At 47.0% G+C, this 22,151-nt stretch overlaps 1 protein-coding gene across 7 annotated transcripts in view; it reads right to left on the bottom strand.

Moving 5' to 3' along the window:
- Mcoln2 (mucolipin TRP cation channel 2) overlaps positions 1–19,101 on the bottom strand; it is a 53,406-nt gene extending 34,305 nt beyond the window's left edge. For 2 of the 7 annotated variants that reach the window (XM_076575125.1, XM_076575126.1), the window contains exons 1-2: positions 18,912–19,099; positions 4,041–4,200 (exon numbers count right to left, since the gene is read on the bottom strand). In XM_076575125.1, the coding sequence (XP_076431240.1) occupies positions 4,041–4,200; positions 18,912–18,988 (237 nt within the window). In that variant the 5' untranslated portion in view covers positions 18,989–19,099. Of the gene's footprint in view, positions 1–4,040; positions 4,306–18,588; positions 18,763–18,911 lie in introns of those variants that run through there. The other 5 variants (XR_013052423.1, XM_006984734.4, XM_076575122.1 and 2 more) reach the window with 4 other exon arrangements.
- Between the last annotated feature and the right edge of the window lie 3,050 nt (positions 19,102–22,151).

Here is a 22,151-nt window from a genome sequence, read left to right as displayed (position 1 = left end):
TTTCTGAGGGGAAGGACGGCAGCAGCAGCCAGAGGTAGAAAGGTGGTTTTAGTCTCAGCTCTTAGCTGCTGCTCTGACCTCTTGGGCTTTTAACTCTGCGTTTGGCTCTGTGTTTCTTATTTAATAAGACCGTTCAGAATTATATCTACAAACTAGATGTCAAGGTTTGCTGTGGATAAGACACACAAAACACACCACACACACACACACCATGCACACACACATACCACACATACACATCACACACACCACACCACACACATACCACACATACACATCACACACACCACACACACACACCACACACACACACACACACACACACACAAACACCACACACCACACACACATACCACACACACACATACCACACACATACCACATATACACCACACACATCACACACCACACATACCACACACACACACACACCACACACATACACACCACATACACCACACACAAACACACACACACCATGCATACACCTCACACACACCACACACCACACACACACACAGACACCTCCCCCCACACACACACCACACATACACACACACACATACCACACATCACACACACATACCACACACATATATATACACACACAGCACACCACACACACACACACACACACACACACACACACACACACACACGCAAATACTCATTGAATATAGTCTGGCAAAGCTTGGGGATCGAAGGCCTCATTATGAAATCAGTGGAGGAGAAAACATACTGTACCCAGTAAAAACAAGATGACACTCTGATTGGTGTAAGGGACATGGGATGGAAAGATCGGAACTCAGAAAAGAATGCAGACACCTTCCCTGAGGTCATAAATCGTTACAGAACACAGAGTTAGCTTCATCTCTCTTTCCTTCTTTCTAAAAAGTTTCCTATTCTGTAACCCCAAGTACACGCCTCTTGTCTCTTCAGACTCACTGGATGGGGAAGAGATAGGGGGTGAGGAGGAGGGAAAGGTGGGGTTGATGTAAGTGACCAGGCCATCTACAACTAGATAGAGCAAGGCCATACAGGAATAAGATTGTGACAGAACAGAATGTAACTCATAAGATTATATTAGTGGAGAAACAGAAATCCACACAAAAAGTAAGTTATCACTTCCCAGAATCCGTTTATTATTAAAAGTAAAGTAAGCGATGCAGACAGCAGAGCATAGTGAGGGACATCACAGAGGCTGACATTAGACAAGGGGGTAACGGGTCTTCAAATCACACCCGCGAAGTGAAGAGGGACAGAACCATTGTGGCCAGGGAAGTACCCACGTACGCAAGAAACATCAGGTTGGTCTGGCTGGACCGGAAGCAGTAGATGAAACCTCACTGGACAGAGGGTGAAGAAGGCTTTGGGAATCTGTGAATTCTGGACTGTAAATTCACAGGTGTCTTCTGGGAAAAGAAGTGTTTTTCAGAAGTTCCTGAGCAGTGGCCTGTAAAACACTTGCCTTTCGAGTATGGTGGTCTTGGGTCAGTCCGCAGAACCCATGTAAAATGCTGGGCATAGCAGGATGTGTATGGGATCCCTGTGATAGCAAGATGGAAGAAACGGGGAAATTCCCCTAGCTTAATGGCCAGCTCCCCTAGGAAACTTGCTAAAGCACCAGGCCTGTAAGAGACCCTGTCTCAAGACCCCTGACGAAATGACATTCAAGATTGCCCTCTGACATCCACGTGCGTTCACACATAGCAGAATTCCTGAGCAGGAGAAAAGTGAAAGCTTCTCTAAGAAAAAGCACTACGACTGGGCTGGAGTTACAGCTCAGAGGCTAAGAGCCCTGGCCGCCCTACCAGAGGACCCGGGTTCCATTCCACATGTACCACATGGCAGCTTCCAACTACTGCACCTCCAGCCCCAGGGCATCCGACACCTTCTTCTAGACCCTGCACGCATGTGGCACACAAATGAAACTCTCATACATGCAAAATGATGAAATAAAAATAACATGACAACAGAATTGAAGAGACGGGTGCTTGTTCAAGACGGACTTTGAAGCAGAATGGTCCTGTCTCCCTACCTGCAAACCCAGAAGAAAAAACCTGTATCCAGAAGAAGATGACAGATGTGAACAGGAGAGCAGCCTCCAGAGGGTGACTGGGCTCACATCCAGCTCTGCAGGGCACCAGTGCAAGAGCTGTGAGCAAACTAATTAACCCTTTTGTTCCAGTTTCTTCATCCATGAAAGGGGGATTCTAACTGAGCCCACTCCACAGGGGTGCAGGAAGGATAAACCGAGCTGGCCCCTGTGAGAGCCTCCTCATGCCTGGCAGTGGCAACCATTAGCCTGTGAGCTAACAGCAGCAGCGTAGCTGTCTACGGTGTCTCGACCCAGAGCCCTGCAAATGAGGTGTTTCTTTCATTTTAAATTGGAGACAAGTGTGGATGGCAAGATGGCTAATGACGGGGAGCACTGGCTGCATTTGCAGAGGGCCAGAGTTGGGTTCACAGCACCCACACTGGGCCACTCACAGCCAGGTCTAACTCCCGCTCCAGGAGATCTGATGCCCTCTCTGGTCTATTCAGGTACTGCACTCATGCGTGTACACTCACAAATACGTGAATAAAATTAAAACAAATCTAAATCATAGAAAAGAGATAAGCTAGGAAGAAAATAGTGAGACTGGGAAAAGCCTGAGTCGGTAACATTTTGAAGAGGAAAGCCAACAGATTCAGTAGTATCAGGACATTAAGTTAAAGATGGCAACGATGTTTCATGCCTATGGAAGTTACAGTTTTAGTGACAGTACTAGATTAAAACATCAAAGTTGAAGCAAGAAAGAAAATGTGAATAGTTAACTAAATCATTCCTTTGCCTTTTAAGGAACAATAAGATCCTAATTTATAGGTCACCAAAACTAAAACCTGAAAACTAAGAATGGAAAAGAGCAAGAGACGTGTCATCCTTTTGACTGCGTCCCTGCAGACTTGTCTTGCTTCTTCTGAAGCGACTGCTTGTCTTTCTTTAATTACTTTTGATATATTAATGTATACGAATATGTCACCTGAATGTATGTCTGTACACCACATGCATGCCTAGTGTCTATGAATCCAGAAGATAGATATTAGATCCTCTAGGTCTGGAGTTATATATAGATGGTTATGGTCACCATGTGTGTGCTGGGAATTGAACTCTGGTCTCTGGAAGACAGTGCTATTAACCTCAGAGCCATCTCTCCAGCCCCATGACTTGCTTTTCTAAATGAGCTGGGACAGCCCATCACACAACTTGAAGGCCCCTTTATGAACTCAGTAAAGCTGCAACCACACTTACCGCTGGGGCCCTCTCATTCCCGAATGGAGGCATTCCTTATACTCTTCATATTATATTTAAGAAAAATCATCCTTATACGCTTGGATTGATAGCACCAGTACATTAGGTACCAGTAGGGCTAAAGATTCCAAACCAGCACTGTTTTGTTTGTTTTTTCCAGACATGTATGTTCAAATGTAGTCGACTACAGAGAAGTCACCACAGATATGGTCAATGCCACAGCTCCACAGCTAGAAGACAACTCTGACAGCCATTTCAGTTCTGGTGATAAACTTATCTGCTGTACGACCTTAAGTCAAGGTCCAAATGTGGTGCTCAGACATTCTCGACTGTGCCTGCTAGTTAGCTCGTACATGGGGCACAAGGTTACTGGTTAAAGAAAAAATGAGCATTTTCTGTGTCTGAAGACTTTCAAAAACATATTAAATAAAGTAAGAAGGATTTCTGACAGCTCCCTGACAGCCTGTGCACCTCACATGCATTAGGGGGTGAGAAGATTAAGAAACTCCCTTCTACGTGGATCTTTTTATCTGTTTTTCACAGCTCCTGTGGAGAGCTGGCCTCATGAACTCCTACTGAAACCAGATCACCCCAACTGAAACTTCAGCCTGCCCTCTGCCTTCTGGAGGCGACTTAATTTTAGTTTCATGAACTTCAGTGTGAGTCTCGCAGACCAACCGTCAAGTACAGGACACTGGAAACGATTTGATCTCGGGGGAAGGAAGGAAGGAGTAATTGTGTGGGCTACCTGTGTTGTTACCATGACGATCTTGAGAATCTGCAAGCCCAGCTTCCATGGGATCTGGCGTCTGGCTCGGTATTTCTCACAGGGGCTCATGAAGTAGAACTTCAGGTCTTCCCTCAGACATTCTTCCTTCACCTCAGACTCGAGCGATGCCATCGCACTTCTGCCACAGAAGACAGTTTTTAAACACCCCGGAACAGCCTGTTTCGCACAGTACTCCTGGCCTACACTTCCTGTTCGCATACTTCACCTGGTTCCACAGAACCAGAACTCTCAGACCGGAGAACCTCTCGTCTCTAGAAATCTGAAAGAGGGTTCCACTCAAAATGCCTATTTTCAGGATTTAAAGCTTTACCTGTCACTCCCTAGATCTTAAAACACAGTTTCTCCTGTTACTGAAGAGCTAGAAGAAAGTGTGTGAGCAGAAGGGAGAAATGAGAGTGTGAAAATGTGAGCATTTCTGTGTGTGTGAGTGTGTTATACCAGTAAGAACAAGATGGGAATCCATCATGACACTTTGGGTTTGAAATGACTGACATTTGATATAGGACAATGGAATCAAATTGTTAAGGAATTAGAGAATCTGTGTTCTATAACTCTGAGAAGGATTATGTCCCCCATTTATGGATAATTAATGGTGATTACAAGATTCCAGAATAGAGAGTGGCAGTGGTGGGGGATGGATATAATAGTAACACACTGTATACATGCATGAAATTGGCAAAGAATAAATACTTAATTCCAAAATGTAAGCAGCTGGAGAGAGCCAAAATAGCAGCTCTCTGTTTATGACCAGCCATATTTTTGTCAACTTGGCTCATCAACTCCAAACTCATGGCTGGACATGTGACTCACCAAGGCCAGAGACAACCAATGAGATGTGGCCACATCACTGTGACCATAACTGATGAGACACGTGTTTTTTCATTAAGTCTCCCAAGTGAGGAGTGTGAAATATGCTGGGAGTATAGAAATTATTAATGCTTCTATTTTATAACCCCTAAAAACTAAAAATATGAATTTCATTAATTGTTAATGTAGCATAGAACATGTATAACACAAAATTAATCTAAACTTTATATATAGTATAATAGAACAATGTGTAAAGTATATTTAACAGTAGCGTGTAATTAGTACGATCACAATAGGACCATTGTGATACACTCACTGTTGGGACAGAGACGACACAGATCAGAGATCATAGACTACAGGAGTGGGCTGTGGCTGTGAGTTTGGCATTCCTGGGGGAAGCTCACCACCTTAGAGAGGTGCTTCTGTTGGCTGGGGCTCTCCCAGGAGGTCAGAGGAGACAGACACCAAGTTTGATAATGATGCCAGAGTGTAGAAGGGCTTTCTCTTTGGCCACCATCCCCAAATAATGACACGGAGATTTACTATGAATTCTGAAAGCTTAGCCTTTAGCTTAGGCTTGTTCCCAACTAGCTCTTATGACCAAAATTAACCTGTTTCTATTAATCTACATTCTGCCACTTGGCTTTTTACCTCACCTCCATTTTGTATGTCTGACTTGCTCCATGTCTTGCTGGTGTCTCCCACACATGCCTAGATTCATCCTGAGTTCCTCTCTTTCCCCTGAAGTTCGACCTATTCTCTCCTGCTTGGCTATTGACGACTCAGCTCTTTATTAAACCAATCACAGTGATACATCTTCACACAGTGTAAACAAATACCCCACAATACCAGAGTTCCTGAATCCAACTGTTTCTGAAGCTATCTATCTTAAGACTTTCAGATCAAGCCTAAGTCCTGGAGGCTTGGGTCATTTGAACAGGGAGTGTCTTCATGAGTAAGAGCTGCCGGGTCAGGATTGTTCAAATTACAGATTTCTTGGTAAGCTTTTGGAACTGAGGGTTATTCCTGGAGATCTTCTTATAGAGACTACTTGAACAACATCCAATACATCTATAATCTGGGTCATCTACTTCAACTAACAACTTTAAAAGAAGCTGAAAAAGCCTAGTAGGGCATGGGGTGCTTGGGATGTCCGAGGACAACCTAGTGGAGCCAGTGCTCTCCTTCCACCTCACTGTGGGACTGAGGTCTGGTCAGCGTCCTCCACAGCAAGGGCTTTGCCCGCTGAGCCATCTTACGGGCCTGGTTTTCTGTTTCTAAATTGATTTTTTTTCTCTTTCTTTTTTAAAATCTCACTTCTAAGATTGGTACACTAGGTTATCAAGAACCATCCTGCCAGAAATAATTTTTAAAAAGGAGGTAAGAAATGAAGGAAGGAGAAAGAAGGACAGAAGGAAGGGAGAGAGGGAGAGAGGGAGGGAGAGAGGAAGGAAGGGAGGGAGGGAGGGAGGGAGGGAGGGAGGGAGGGAGGGAGGGAGGGAGGGAGAAAAGTGAAGAAAGAAGATGAGAGTGAGTGTGTCTTAGTTAGGGTTTCTGTTGCTGTGAGGAAACACCATGACCATAAAGCAAATTGGGGAGGAAAGGGTTTATTCAGCTTATACTTCCACATTGCTGTTCCACTGAAGGAAGTCCAGACAAGAATTCAAACACAGCAGGAACATGGAGGAAAGCTGATTACTGGTTTGCTTTTCCTGGCTTCTTCAGTCTGCTTTCTTATAGAACCTACCATGGGCCCTCCCCCATTTTTTATCACTAATTGAGAAAATGCCCTACAGCTGGATCTCATGAAGGCATTTCCTCAACTGAGGCTTATTGTGATAATTGTGTACCCCAATAAAGCTTGCCAGAGGATCGGAGGACAGAGCCAGCCACTAGATTAGACATAGAGGCCAGACAGTGATGGCACACACCTTTAATCATATCACTAAGGAGGCAGAGAGAACCTGGATCTCTGTGAGTTAAGGCCACACTGGAAACAGAGCCAGCCAGGCATACACCTTTAATCCCAGTATCGGGAAGCACACACACCTTTAATCCCAGGAAGTGACATGGCTGGGCAGAGAAAGGTATGTAAGGTGCAAGGAAACAGGAATTAAAGCAGTTCAGCTGAGAACCTTCCGGGTGAGGACTCAGAAGCTACCCATCTGAGGAAACAGGATTGACTGAGGAGTTGGTGAGGTGAGGTTAGCTGTGGCTTGTTCTGCTTTCTAAGACCTTTCAGCTTTCACCCCCGATATCTGGCTCCAGATTTTTATTAAAAGACCTTTTACGATTCATGTCACAGAGGCTTCTTCCTCTCTAATGATTCTAGTTTGTGTCAAGTTGACACAAAGCCAGCCAGTGCAGAGAAAGAGATGGAGAAAAAGTTCCTACAGAAGGTCCGTGCATTTGAAGGTGGATGGGAAGAACTGTAGAGACTCCAGGCTCTAACAGTAGAGGGCCCCTGGGGCAATCTCACCATGTGTCCACAGTTGTTGCCAACTGCCACTCAGACACTCCGGGACTTTGTGAGTGTGTGGTTTCCAGAAAGGGGACCAAGAAACCAGAGCTCAGGCCAGATCCCACCTTGAGCTGACAGCAGATTCTCCTCTCGTGCAGATGCGTGCCCCAAAGCACTTCCCTCTGAGGAAGTAGACTGAGAAACCACTCCTAAGGCTACCCTGAAGACCAGGTTGACTCCATACCATATTTCTAAAGAAAGAGGAACTGAAAAAGCAACCTCGTCCCCAGACATGCTAGCCATAAACCAGGCCAGTAGGACTCAAATCTAGGTGACTGGGGTACTTTAAAGTGTTGGGTTTCTTGAGTCTGGGGATTCCAAGCTGTGTCCTGGGATTTGCACTGGATGAGCCTCAGGGACTCATCATCTAATGTGTAATTTGTAGGGTATTCCCAGAACCTAATTAAACAGAACCAGACCAATGGTAATCGAGTAATGAAATGGCTTAACATGCCGCAGAAACTGAGTATGCACCACTGCGTGTGTGAGGACTGGACGGACACCTTAGAAAAGAGCCTTGCTGAGTCTGGAGAGATGGCTCAGTGGTTAACAGCACTGACTGCTCTTCCAGAGGGCCCAGGTTCAATTCCCAGCACCCATATTGTGGCTAACTACTGTCTGTCTTCAGCCTTAGGGGATCCAATGCCCTCCCCTAGCCTCTGCGGGTACTGCACACATACAGTGCACAGAGCTATATGCAGGTAAAACACCCATACACATAAAGTTAAAAGGAAAAGAAATCAGCCTTGAATGCCATACAGTGTGGGTAAAATATCTAAAAGATAAACTTTAATAAACAAAATACCTTTTGTTTTGTTTTAAATAGTGAGAAATCAGATACTATGAGTCTCATTTCAAATGATGAAGCTGGGCATGGTGGTCATGTCTATAAGCTCAGCACTCCACAAGCTGAGACAAGAAGATTTTAAGGACTCCTAGGCCAACCTGAGCTAGATAGTGAGTTCCAGGCCAGCCTGAGCTACAGGCTATCTCAAGAAAGACTTTACGAATGTGTTTGCCTTGAGCATGCTATAGGCAACTCCTTAGTTGGCCTGACTGACTGAATAGTGACTTCCTCTGTGGACTGGGTGCTTAGGACAGGACATGGGGATGAGCAGGTTCTTTGAAGGTCATGTGCTCAAGCTCCAGCAGGAGAGACTTGGGAGCATATTATTTTCAAGTGGGTGAGCAAGGGTTGAACCTCAGTGTCCCCATGATTCCAGACAAGTTCTGACTGTGAGGTTAAGGGTTCAGAAAGCAAGGAGAACCCTATCATGCTCATAACACCAGAGCACTTGACTGGGAAGGTGGAGGGACCGAGTATCATCTTCCCTGAGCCTGAGAACAACGTCCTCATAAAGGCGCTTTAGAGCCTGGTTACCCAAAGATCCTCCAGTAAGAAGGCTTCAGAGCTTCGGAGAGCGTACAGCTGCTAAAGTGCTTGCCTGGTAAGCAGGAAATGAGTCTGGTGTCCTAGAACGGACATGAAAAGTGCCAGTCATGATGATGCTTTACTCTCATTTCCAGGGGCATGCCCAAGACATAGTGCACACACACACACACACACACACACACACACACACACACACACACACACACTCAGAAGCCTCAGGCAAACCAGAAAAAGATAGCAAAAGCAACAAAGTTTTGAAGTACCAATGTAACAAGAGGTAGCAAAATATGAAAGTGAAACTCAGCGTGACTTATCTAAACTACCATGTCCTTCCAGACCTGTTCCTTAACTCACTAGGCGTTACCATGTTTCTAGTGCTGGGGAGGATTAAACATGTTCAAAGGCACCCCCATCCCCGGAGCCAGTCAATCTACAAAACACAGGAAAGAATCAGTGGGGTGGGACCAGTTGGTAGAATGACAGAAATACAGAAAAAAAAAAAAGTTAGTTGACATAATGAATATTCAAGATGAATTTGACTTAGATCTTAAAGCATCTAAATTTTGGAGAAAAGTAAATGATATTTGGGTTCAAAAATTCTAGTATCTCAAAGGAAAAGTTTAAATGTGTGAGTTAATGAGACTTTCCCGGATAGTCTTTCTTGGTGCCCTCTTCCCAGTTCACAGTTTTGCCCGGCTGCCTGGCAGGTGAGGGTATTGTGAAGGCACAGGCGTTGCTGTAGCCACAGTAGAGGGGCGTGAAGCAAAGAGACGGAAAAACTAAAAAGTAAAAGGAAAGTGGGCAATATGTCCGGGCAAAATCATCCATTCATTTGACAGACACGTTCCCAGCACCCTCTGGTGGGGAACACCAGCTGGGAGATGAGTATGAGGGGCCTGAAAACTGCATTCACTACGTCAGAACCAGGTCAGAAGGCAGCCGAAATGCTGCCAGTCTCGCCAGCAAGGCTAACCAACAGCAACAAGTTCAGAAAAAGGACAAAAGCCTCTAATGAGGGGAGGTAAGAACAGCTCTGACGCTGCTTCAGGAATAGGAACTTGGGCAGATCTAGTGATGCCACACGCTGAAACGGCAAGAAACCCATCAGGACAATTACAGCACTTATAAATGATTAGTTTAACTAAGTCAAAGGAAATGCATGATCCAGACTGTGTGTACACATGTGTGTATACATTTATGTGTGTGCGCACATAGGCATGCACATGTGGAAGCCAGAGGTTGATCAGGTATCTCCCTCACTATGATGGTGGTGATAGTGATGATGATGATGACGATGGTGATGATGAAGGAGAAGAAGACGAAGGAGAAGGAGAAGGAGAAGGAAGGAGGAGAAGAAGAAATCACCTCTCCCTGAAGCTGGAACTCAAAGAGTAGACTAAACAAGCTGGCCAGAGAGTCCTAAGGATCTTCCTGTGTCTGTCCCACCAACACTAGGATCCTAGGCTGGAGCCCCCACACCTGGCTTTTGTAGATTCTAAGGCTTGAGCTCAGGTCCTCGGGCTTGTGTAGCAAGCCCTTTCCTGGCTGAACCATATTCCTAGCCCTGGAATTTTTATAAGCTTACTAAATAACACTGTCGAAGACCAAATTACCCGTTGTGGAAAACACAGTATCCATAAGCGTTAAAATAAAATATGGAATAGAGCAGATACTTGGTCAGATCATGAGTTGAATAAATGCTAGAGAATGTGGATATAAGATGAAGCCTGAGGCTAGTCAGGTAGTGGGAAGAAAAGGGAAGCAGGCCACCAATGTGCTGGCTCGTAAGAAAGCCTACCCTCCCTAAGTAATCGGGACCACATGGTGGCCGGGCTTAGGGTTACCACATGACTAAGGGCAACTCGAGCTTTATTGAACCAGTAAGTGGAAGCGTGACATTTTGAAAAGCAATTACCAATAATGCTATACTGTACTGGGATCATAACCCCAAATTTCACTGTGGGACTAAGACGAAGGCTCTTGACCTTTGCTTCTGAAAAATGCACACACCAGGTACAATGATGGCATCCTGCTGGCAAAGATGCGACCACTCCAGGCTGCTACGGTTTTGAACTTCCCCTTAGGTGACCCTTACTCTGCCTGACAAAATGACAGATGATTCTAATGGCTGGCCACCTTGTGGAGTGGCCTGTTGCTACCTCCTCCTGCTACCAAGGAAGCAAGTTAAGTACCCTGAGCTCAAGACTGGCCCCAATAAAAAAAATAAAAAATAAAACTGCTTTCTACTGAGACCTCTGCCTGTTATTCCTTCTTGACACCCGAGTTAGTATTTCTTAAGGACTAATGACTGGCCTGTAGAATGATCAGGAATGGAAGAATGCTAAAGGAAGGTCTAATTTGACTTCATCGGAAAATACATGGCATCTTGGTAAAACACCTAATGCATAAATTCAGGAGACTTCTATGTTTTTGTGTGATCAGAATAAGAAGGAAGGAAACCACAGGCCTGAGAATCGAGTCACCCAGGAGAGGAACCCCTGAGCATGTCTGTGAGGAATTCATTGAGGTGGAAAGACCCACCCTGACTGTGGCTGTCACTGTTGCCCGGGCTGAGGTCCCGGCTGAATAAAAAGGAGAAAGTGAGCTGAGCACCAGCGTTCATCTCTCTCTTCCTGACCGTGATGCATGTGACCATCTGCCTCCTGCTCCTGCAGCCTCGACTTCCCCGCCGTGATAGACTGTAACCTACAACTATGAGCAGAAGCCAGCCCTCCTTACCTGAAGCTGCTTCTGTTGGGTATTCTGTCACAGTCAGGTGAACAGAACCCATCAGCTGGTTCCCTTTTCTCTTGCTCCATAAAACTTTTTCAGGGTAAACAGCCCACTGATCCCCCAACAGATCTGGGTGTGGTGGCTAAGCAGCATTCAACAGCTAAATGCCCTCTTTCTGGCACAGCCATTCTCTCAACTTCTGGAACATTTTATGTCTTTGGCTTCCTTCCCACCTCACCCAGCCCCCTCAGTCTCCCTCAGTGGCTTCTCTTCTGTCTGACCTTTAAATGCCAGGGCATGGTCCAGCAGCTCTTCTGTTATCTGTCCTGTATTCTAGAAGAGCTCATCCAATCCTGGGCCTGCAAACACTATTCCCTTGAGGGGCTTTCCGTTCCTCCGCCCCCCGCCTTGTTCCTTACCCACTCCTTTCTGGAAACTCCACTCACATGTCTAGAATCTCCAAACCTATCCTCTCCCTGCCTACTCAGGGCAGCCACCCGTGACTTTCATCTAGACACTTCTATGGTTCCTTGCCAGCCACATGGTAGAGCCAACCAGGCCCTAGCTCCTAGACATTTGGGCCCCAGTTGGCATGAGGTCTGAAGTGGGAATCAGGATCTCAGCTAGATTCCCAAGTTCTACCACTGAGAAGCATCCACCCTCACATCAAATCTGCATCCCAAGTGCTCTCAGATCTGCTCCTCCGATAGCCCCTCCGTGCCTGAAGCATCTTCTCCCTCACTTGATCACAGGCATGCCTTCCCAGTGCCCCACATCACAGCTAGAGGGGGAGGCTTAAGACCGACTTAGTTACCTTTAAATTGATTTCGGCTCATTTCCTAAGTCAGGCGTCATTTTCCAGCTGACAGCACCCCTGGGACTTTCTGCTCCTCTCAGAATAAACACTGAGCCTCCTACCTCTTCCTGGCACTGCTTGTGAGACCCCAGTCCACTTCTTCCCACACTGCACTCTGCTTCCTCACTGCCCCTAGAGCCACCCCTGGCTCTGGAACATTGCCCCCACTTGGGGGTCTGCACTTGCTGTTTTCCAGGCTCTTTGCACATCTGGATCCTTCCTGTCCTTGGGAGTTTCTCAGCTCAGATGTGACCTTTGTACAGAGGCCATTGGGGGTTTTCCTTGCAGGACTGGGCACTGGACTCTCCACCTTAAACACGGTAAGCAAGTGCTCGGCCACAGGCTAGACCCCAACCCTTTCTTACTTTCTATTTGATACAGGGTCTCACTAAGTTGTCCACAGGAGCCTTAAACTCACCCTGTTACCTAGGCAGGTCTTGAACTAGAGATCCTCCTGCCTCAGCCTCCCAAATAGCTGGGATTACAGCCCAGTTAGAGAGGCTCAGCTACTCATGCCCACATTACTGCATGTGGCCTCTATTTCTTGTGTAACCTTTCTTTTCCTCCGATTCAATGTCACAACTGGTTCTCCTATGAGAGCTTTCCCTAAGCCCTGCTCCACTGTGCCTGGCAGCGTACAGCAGACTGCCTAACACACAGCAGGTATTCAATGAGTATCGTTTGGAAGAAATGAAATGACTCAATGAAGGAGGCGACTACTCTGCCTACATAAACGTTTCGGCAGTCAGTGTCCTTTAAAATCAAAGCACAGCAGCAGTAATATTAACTACGTAACAACAGAAAGGGGAATATTAGGAAGGACGACTGATTGAAAGAACGCAGCCATGCTTAGCCAAGATGAGCAGAAGGCTCTAGGTGGTTAGGTGGCCGATCTGCTGATAGAAATGCTGCTTTAGCTTACTCACTAATCCTGGTTTTTTGGTGTTTTCTTTGGGGGGGGGGGATGTTCTTTCTTTCTTTTTTTTTTTTTAAAGAATCAGCTAGATAAATTACTGCCACGGTGATCTGCTCTTTGGGCCCAAGAGTCCTTCCAGAAACAGAATACAAAAAAGGAAAAACAACAGCATTAAAAAATAAAATCGGTGGATAAATCAGATACAGAATTTAGAAAAATAATTTGGTGTGTCTTTCTAAGAACAGCCAAGCTCAGAAGGCGTGGAAAAGCCTGGCAGAACAACGCGGCCTCCAAGTTTAACACTTCAAAGAGTCAAAAGACAGCGGGCTGGAGGATGGCTGGGGGGTAAAGTGCTCCCCGAGCAAGTGGGAGAGTCAGGGTTCAGACCCCAGAAGCGTGCAAAAGTCAGGCGGGTGTGAGTCCATCTGTAATCCCAGCACTCTGGAAGCAGAAGCAGGGGCCCCTGGGCAAGCTGGTCCCTTAGATAAGCTGACTAACAGGACTGCTCCAGCTTCAATGAGAGGCTTTGCCTCAATAAACAAAAAGCACAGAGTGACTGAGGAAGACATTGATGTCAGCTTCAGGCCTACACACCCCTGTGCATCCACATACATGCAAACACACACACACACAAACAGACTCACACACAAGCAGAGTCAGAAGGCAGACTCAGAAAAGGTCTGCAAGATACTGAAGTAGCCAAAAACTTAGTGCTGTTACTAACAGGTACTGGGTTACTAACAGCCCAAACTATTAATAAGAAAAAGACAGTCCAGCTACAGGCAAAGGATCTGGAAATCAGGTGGGCATTTACTCCCTAAAATCAAATAGCAATCAGGTCGGCACAAATCCAGCTTAACTCTTTTGTATCAAATCCAGAGAAAACTGTATTGGGAGAAATGTAAGTACTAAAAAGTCACTCTGTTAATTATTTATGAGTGTTTGTATGATCAAGGAACCAATGTTTTATGTATTTTTCTACAAATTTTGTAATTGTTATTTATTAAGATGATTATAAAAATAATCACTGCAACCAGCCTAGAGACTGTGTATGAGCCAGTAAATGCCTGTTACATTGTTACATTTTAATCATAAAATAAATATAGTATAATCTCGTTATTTCTGAAAATGTCAGTGTTTGTTTCCATATTTCAACTTTTTAAAATATAGAGCTAAAAAAAAATCTAGAGCTAGCAAACAAAAAATGAATAAGCGTTGCCCACCCACAAGACCTCTGGGAAGTGTTTCACAGAAGATCTTAATTTCCCTCAGTTTTCTCTATTTTCTTCAGTGTTGGTGATTAACATGAGAATTATCTAGTTACTACCACAAGTTAAAGTGACTTCAATTACGGTCAAAGTAAGGCGTGCAGTGTGCATCAGGGGACTAGGCATTCCCTTCCCTTATTTCAAGGAAGCCTGAAGGGGCTTTCGTTTCCATCGCCCGCTAGTGCTCTTAACACGCAGAATGTTCAGGATTTCCCTGAATAACACTGTGCCACTGAGTTCCTGTGAAACCATCCCTGCCTTCCTCTTCATCGCCTCAGACTACCAGGAATGCAGAAGTAGAGTCACGCGTGTTCAAAGTGCTTGTTCTCAAGTCACACTCCTTCTGAAAACAGTGAAGAATCGGCCCCTGGGGCCTCTTCTCAAAACTGCAGGCTCTGACAGCTGAGGACCATGGCTGCAATGATGGCGTACCCCAACTAACCCTTCATCTCCTCAAGTTTTCAACAAGTGTCTATTACCAAGGTCCTGCTTGCCAAGACTGTGAGTCTCTTAGTGGGTCACATCTCCTGGAAGTGAGGAATGGGTAACAGGATTCTCTTCTTAAAGTCCATCATTTAAACCATGCATCTTCAAAAATTAGGACATCAACTCCAACACGAATTGCTAAACGGAGCCAGATATTGGGGTGAAAGCTGAAAGATCAGAGGGGTAGAACAAGCTACAGCCACCAGCAGAATCTTTGGCCTCATGAGTTACTAATTACTACCCAGCAGAATTCTTTAGCTGAAATCATGAAGGCATACTTCAAAGAAAGAAAAAAAATAAAGATAACTTTTGAAAGAGAAGAAATGAAGTTAGCCATTTGAGGAGGAAATTGGATACCTGTGTCTACAAAGAAGTCTCCCCTCATCAGGGAGAAAGAGCCTGGAACCAGGGAGCCCGGGGCCAGGGAGCCCAGGACCAGGGAGCTCAGGACCAGGCTCAAAACAGAACAGGGGTTCTGTGCATACTGGTCAGAAAAGACCTTGGAGGGGAAGTCCAAGTGGCTGCAGAAGCTAGTGAACACAGATCGGCACAATCCACGCTGAAGAGAATGCTATATTCTGCTTTCTGATGTGTCTGGGGCGGGAACAGCGGCTCCAAGGTGAAAAGCGCTTGCTGCTGCTGTTCCCGAGAATCTGAGCACGGATCCTGGCATTCCCTTCAGACAGCTCACAATCACCTGTTACTCCAGCTCCAAGGGATAAGAAGCCCTTTCTGGCCCCCGTGGGCACTTACACACACAGACACACAACCAAACATATGGATTTAAGAAAAGCACTACTCCTGGGAATGAAGTTACTTTTCTCCATATGAGACACGGGTGATGCTCTAAAGAATGATTTCACTCCTCAGAAGTGATATTCGGAACCTAACTCCGAGGCCCAGCTGAAGATGGCTCACTTTAGTTTTGGTTTTCTTTAGCAGCTGTTTTTACTCACAAACCTCAGCCACAAGAAGACACCTGGCTGTCGGCTTGGTTTTCCCACCAAGTTTCAAAACCAGTCTTAATTTAGGTTTCATGTCACCGACAGAGCCATTGGGCAGAGAGATTAGCTTCTAAATGTGTGTGTCCCTGACTTTCGGTTCTGCATCCCCCGGTGCTCAGCTCCAAATGGGTTCCAAGTCCTCTCCCTTTGTTGGTGGACTTTGAAGTTGTTACTTTTTTTTTTTTTTTATAAAAACCATCCTCCTTGACAGAGGAGAATGTGAAAGCCTCACTGTGGGAGGGTACATCAAAGGTGCTTTTTAAACAGATCCTGGCCATAGAGCCTTGAGGAAGATTGAGTGGGAAGGGCGTGCCCGGGGGAAAGTCCAGGTGGACAGGTGTTTACATCTCTTGGGATTTAAAGAGGCAGATGAGCGAAAATCTTAGCAGAATTCAGACTCTACAAGGAAAACCTATCAAATTGGTCCAGCTGTGTGCTGTTGACTTAGAATGGCGTGGATGCTGTGAGCAGCACCTAACAGTGCAGAGTCCACAGCCAGCTTCCAGGCAGAGCTGCGTTCTTCGTCCCTTGTACACAAAATATCAGAATTTGCATCCTGATATCCACAGGTAATTTTTCCACCTCTTGCATCACCTCCCTTCCGTTCTCAGTTTACAGCAACACTGTCTGATCTTCCACCAGTATATTGGACAGCCAGGCACCTTCCTATGGTATATTTCACATCTACAAGCCTTCAAAAGCGGTTTCCATGAACTTCCAAGTCTGTGTGTCCTTTAGCAACGCACACAGTTTCTGAAGACATGGAACATGTCAAAAACCATTTAAGCCCTGAATGAAATGTGCTAGAAAAAACAACGTCAAATAAAAATAAAACCAAAGGTTATGCATCACACCCAATATGAGCACATCCATTTTCCAGGCCAAACGGAGGACAGTGAGGCCATAAATGCAGAGGCATTTGCTCCGTAGTTTGCTTTTTTTTTTTTTTTTGTTTTTTTTTTTTTTGTTTGTTTTTTTGTTTTTTGAGACAGGGTTTCTCTGTGTAGCTTTGCGCCTTTCCTGGGACTCTCTTGGTAGCCCAGGCTGGCCTCGAACTCACAGAGATCCGCCTGGCTCTGCCTCCCGAGTGCTGGGATTAAAGGCGTGTGCCACCACCGCCCGGCTTGCTCCGTAGGTTTTAGGACAGTGCATTTAGGAATAACACAGAGAAGTGGGTGCTCAACTTCCACCCATGTGACCTATTAAAAAGAAACTCAGGCCGGCAGTGGTGGCACACGCCTTTAATCCCAGCACTTGGGAGGCAGACCCAGGTGGATCTCTGTGAATTCGAGGCCAGCCTGGTCTACAGAGCAAGATCCAGGACAGGCACCAAAACTACACAGAGAAACCCTGTCTCAGAAAACCAAAAATAAAAAATAAAATGAACTCCTCTACTTTCAGAGAGGTAGTTTGCAGATTGCGTGGCATTAGTCGTCTTGATGTGACATTCACAACTGTTACAGTTGTCAAAGTTGCACCATTTTTTCGTGGATGCGTGTGTATTCATGCAAGTGTGCACATGCTGTGCATGTGGGGACAACCTTGTGAGGCATCCTCAGGAACAACACAGACCTCTTTTGAGACAGGGTCTCCCATTGTTATGGAGCTCCAAAATTAGGGGAGACTGGCTGGCCAGAGAACTCTGAGGGCCCTCCTGTCTCCTGCCCCTCCCTCGTTAGGATTACAGGCGCCACATATTTTCACCAGGTTGTTGAGGCTCCAACCTGGTCCCTGAACTTGCAGGGAATCGCCTCTCCAGCGCCACCAAATGTTGTATAATTCAACATTGGTCTTTCAAAGATCTGGGAAATCTATGCTACCCTTTGCAGAAAATTATCCCCTCGGTAGTCATCATAGACCAGGCAAATTCCCTTCTGATTCAGTTTTCCTTGCTGGCCTGGAGAGCTCCCTGCTGGGAAGGCAGGAGCGGCTCCTGGCTGCCTTAGAAAACTTTAACAGCCCACCACTATTTGTTTTAAGAGCAGCAACCAGGAGCCAAAGGCCACTTTGTCCTCATGTCTCGGCTCAACTGCGCTGCTGCAGAAGTTTAAGCACCTAGGAGGGGCCGCTTGGCAGAGCCATCTGGCTTGACTGAACGCTTTTTCATTGAGCTAGGGAAACCAGGGTTGACCACATCATAACCTTCCTACCTAAGAAAAGGCCTGTTTGTTCCGGAAGGTAAAACCTGGCCTTATTTAACTAAGTGCAAGCAGTTAGCGTGGGCCTGCCCAATGTAGCAAGAACGCTCCAGTAGAGCCAACCAGGATCCTTCAGCCAACCAGGATCTTTCAGAGTCCTGTCTCCAAAAAAAGCCTCACCAGGACTTTAACCAGAAAACATCTGGTCCTTTACCTGGGAAAACCGTCAGGTTGCAGGGCCAGCTCTCCCTCCCACTTCGGAACTTTCCAGGGCTCAGGCGACTAGAGGGAGTTGGAAAGCTGATCCACTGCGTGCTCATTTCCCGCCCCGCGGGACAGCAGCCCCCAAAAGGAAGAAGCCTCGGGGGATCCAAAGCCTCTTACCCTTCCATCCAGTGCTCTGATTGCAGCCCTGGGGTCCCGCAGAAAGGCGGCTGTGTGAGCCCCGGGCGCTACACGTGGCCCTGTTCTCCCGTCACGCCCCTGCTTCCCCACCCGTGGCCGCTGCCTTCCTCCAGAGCTGGACAACCCAGGGCGCTGCTCCGCCCGTGTCGCGAAGGACTTTACGTGGCCGAGGAGAGCCCGGGGCAGGAGGCGGAACGGGGCCAGGTGTGCGCGCAGGGACACCGCGGCTGGAGCAGTCCCGGAAGGACGTGACGCTCGAATCCAGGAGATCAGAAGACGTGGCGCCCCAGGGGAGTACCGACCTGTGGTGGGGGTCCCAAGCCCGGTCTGGGGCGCGGTTCCACGCAGGCAGGTCCAGCGCCTCCTCGCCTCCGGGCATGGCACGATCGCCCCCGACGTACGAGACTCCCGCACTGCCTCGATCCTCCAGATCCCCAAGGTCCCGACACCCCGCTCCGCCTGCGGTGTCTGCGGGAGGCAGGCGGAGCAGACGCCCTTATAAAGGGAAGTCTCCCCGGGAGCCTGCCGCGAGGCCGCCCGTTGTTCACCCCGCCCCCGGTCGCGCCGCCCGCCAGCCCTGCCCTCCGCCACCCCTCCTGCCCCCATCCATGCCCAGACCTCTCCAAGAGTAGTGTTTGACCCCTGCAGACGTTCCTTGCATTTCTCTTGAGCTCGCTATGTGGCCCGGACTCGCCTCGAACCCAGAGCCATTCTTCTGCCTCGGCCTCCTGGGTGCTGGGATTACAAACAGGTGCCACCAAGACCTGGCTTGTCCGGTTTCTTTGGCCACTTCTATTCTGGCATGTTAAATGCCCGTGCTGTGTGCTAGGGATGAATGCATTGCAGTCCTCGGCCTAGGAATCCACAAGTTCTTGAGGGCCGGTTTCTTTATTACGGAGAGTCTTTATTCCGATACTTCCCTGACAAGGAGTGGGATCATAGCGGTGTCGGGCAATCATGTGGAAAGCAAGAAGCCAGGCACCTGAGCGGACCTGGCAGCCAGAGTCAGCGTGCCCCTGGAGAGCCCAAAGCAGCAGACCCCGCGGCCGCCCTGCCCTCCCTCGCTGCCTGAAACCAGACTACAGTGCTCCTCCACCTGAAGTTGACAGGACATTTTGGACAGAACCCGCCTAGAGCTTCCTCTCTTCAACAGGAATCACACGGGAAAAAAACTATATGCTAAAGTAAATGCTCAATAGGCCCCAGGGTTAGCTAGGGCAAAGGACAGTTTGCAGGGGATCGTGTAGAAACAGTTGGACAGAAAGACAGACGGACATAGGAACGTTATTGACCCTTTTTGTAAGGGATTTTTCGTTTTGTTTTGTTTTTAATTTTGAGACAGCCTCGTGTAACTGACCCAGGCTAGCCTCCAACTGGCTATGAAGCTGAGGCTGGCCTTGAACTTCTGATCCTCCTGCCTCCACTTCACAGGTGCTGCTGGTGTTGAGGCATATTCCACCCCCATCCCACCCCACCCCACCCCCACAGAATCTACCCTCTTTTAAAAGTTCCTAAGGACTAGTAGATAAAAATACCTTCCACCTCCTTTTTTTTTCTTTCAGAATTCCTCTTAGCAGAAGTGCCCACTGGGTACAGAGATCCTGGAGAGTCTGTCTGAGAAGTCACAGTGCCCACCATACCAACAGGCTCAGGCTTCTGTACACTGTCCCCACCGGAAATGGCTAGATGGGGCCAGCAAGATAGTCGAGTAAGTAATGGTCTGACCCCAGGAACATTTGGTGAATGGACAGAGACAACAAGTTGTCCTCTCGTCTCCACATCCCTCTTCCCACCACAAAATAAATAAGGATTTTTTTAAGGGAGGGAGGGTGGAGGTGAAAGGGGGGACAAGGTCAGAGAAGAGTGTTACTTCTTCAGAGTCACCCACAGAGCAGCCAGCAGGTCCAATCTTTCTGTTCAGGTCCGTGACTCTCCGCCCACTGACAGACACATCATTAAAACAGTTGCTGGTGTACAGCAGCTTTCCTTATCTGAGTGAGCTTCTCTAAACAGTTCCCACCTACGACAACCCAGAAACAGTTTCCCCAGTGGAGGAAACATGCGTTTACCTAAACAGCTGTAAAACATACATTTGTCTAGGCATGGCCTCCCTGTCATTTCTAGGGGACAGGACCTCACAGCTGACTTCCTGGTTCTTTCTGTACCCTCTTCCAAAATCTTCCCCAAGCTGTTGGTGCAGGGGTATCCAATGTGAAACGATCAGCCCTGAAACCGTATGTATAAAAGCCATACTCAAATTAACTTAACCAGATATATAGAGAGAGACGATAATCACAGAGAGGTCATCAACTTTAAAGGGAGTAAGGAGGAGCATGGGAGGGGTTGGAGGAGAAACAAAAAAGGGAGAAGTGATGTTATTATATTTTAGTTAAAATTTTAAAATAAAATTTAAAGATACATTTATCTAAATAGCTGTAATCAATGAAGCTTGTGTCATGAATAAGTATAAAAGTATCAATTTAAAAATAAGGCCGGGCGTTGGTGGTGCACGCCTTTAATCCCAGCACTCGGGAGGCAGAGCCAGGTGGATCTCTGTGAGTTCGAGGCCAGCCTGGGCTACCAAGTGAGCTCCAGGAAAGGCGCAAAGCTACACAGAGAAACCCTGTCTCGAAAAACCAAAAATAAATAAATAAATAAATAAATAAAAAAATAAAAATAAGGTTGGCTGTGGTGCACTATGCCTATGCCTGTAATCCTGGCACTTCGAAGGCTGAGGCAGGAGGATTGCAATAGGTTTGAGAACACCCTGGATTATATAGTGAGTACAGTCCAGCCTGGGCTATGTAACACCACACTGTCTCAAAGTTTTTAAAAAATAAATTTAAGAAATATAACCAGCAGGCAAATTCTTTAAAAAAAAAAAAAAGGAATTGATTTTATTCTTAATGTGTGCCTGTGTGTCTATGAGAGAATGTCTACCTGAGTGCAGGTACCCGTGTAGGCCAGAAGAGGGTGTCAGCTGTCCTGGAGCAAGAATCACAGGGAGTGTTGAGCCTTCATAATGTGGGTGCTGGGAATGGAACTCAGATCTTCTGGAAGAGCAGGGGGTGCTCCGAGCTGTTGAGCCATCTCTCCAGTCCTGCAAATTCTCACAGAGGACTGTAAAGGCGGAGCTTGCCTAAGAAGGGTGCTGGGTCTCAACCCCATCACGTGACTCCAGGCTGCTCACTGGGGTCAGGCCGAGCACCACTGACGGGAAGACGCTGCTCATGCAGCCAGTGCATAGGCTGCTCTTAAAGCAGCAAGGGCCCCGAACAACTGAACTAGAATGTGGGAAGGAGCTGCGGGTAGAGAAGAGGGGACTAGAAGAAAGATGGAAAGCAGTTAGAATCCAATGGCTGGTGCTGTGGATATTGCTCTATATATAAATAAAACACTGATGGCCAGTGACCAGGCAAGAAATAGGTTGCCAGGCAGGAAGTAGGTGGGACAAGGAGAGAGGAGAATTCTGGGAAGTGGAAGGCTGAGGGGAGAGACACTGCAGCCACCGCCAGGACAAGCAGCATGTGAAGACTCTGGTA

This window comes from Peromyscus maniculatus, chromosome 6 (assembly GCF_049852395.1).
Source record: "Peromyscus maniculatus bairdii isolate BWxNUB_F1_BW_parent chromosome 6, HU_Pman_BW_mat_3.1, whole genome shotgun sequence".
Classification (NCBI taxonomy): Eukaryota; Metazoa; Chordata; class Mammalia; order Rodentia; family Cricetidae; genus Peromyscus; species Peromyscus maniculatus.
This window is presented reverse-complemented; position numbering and strand designations above follow the sequence as displayed.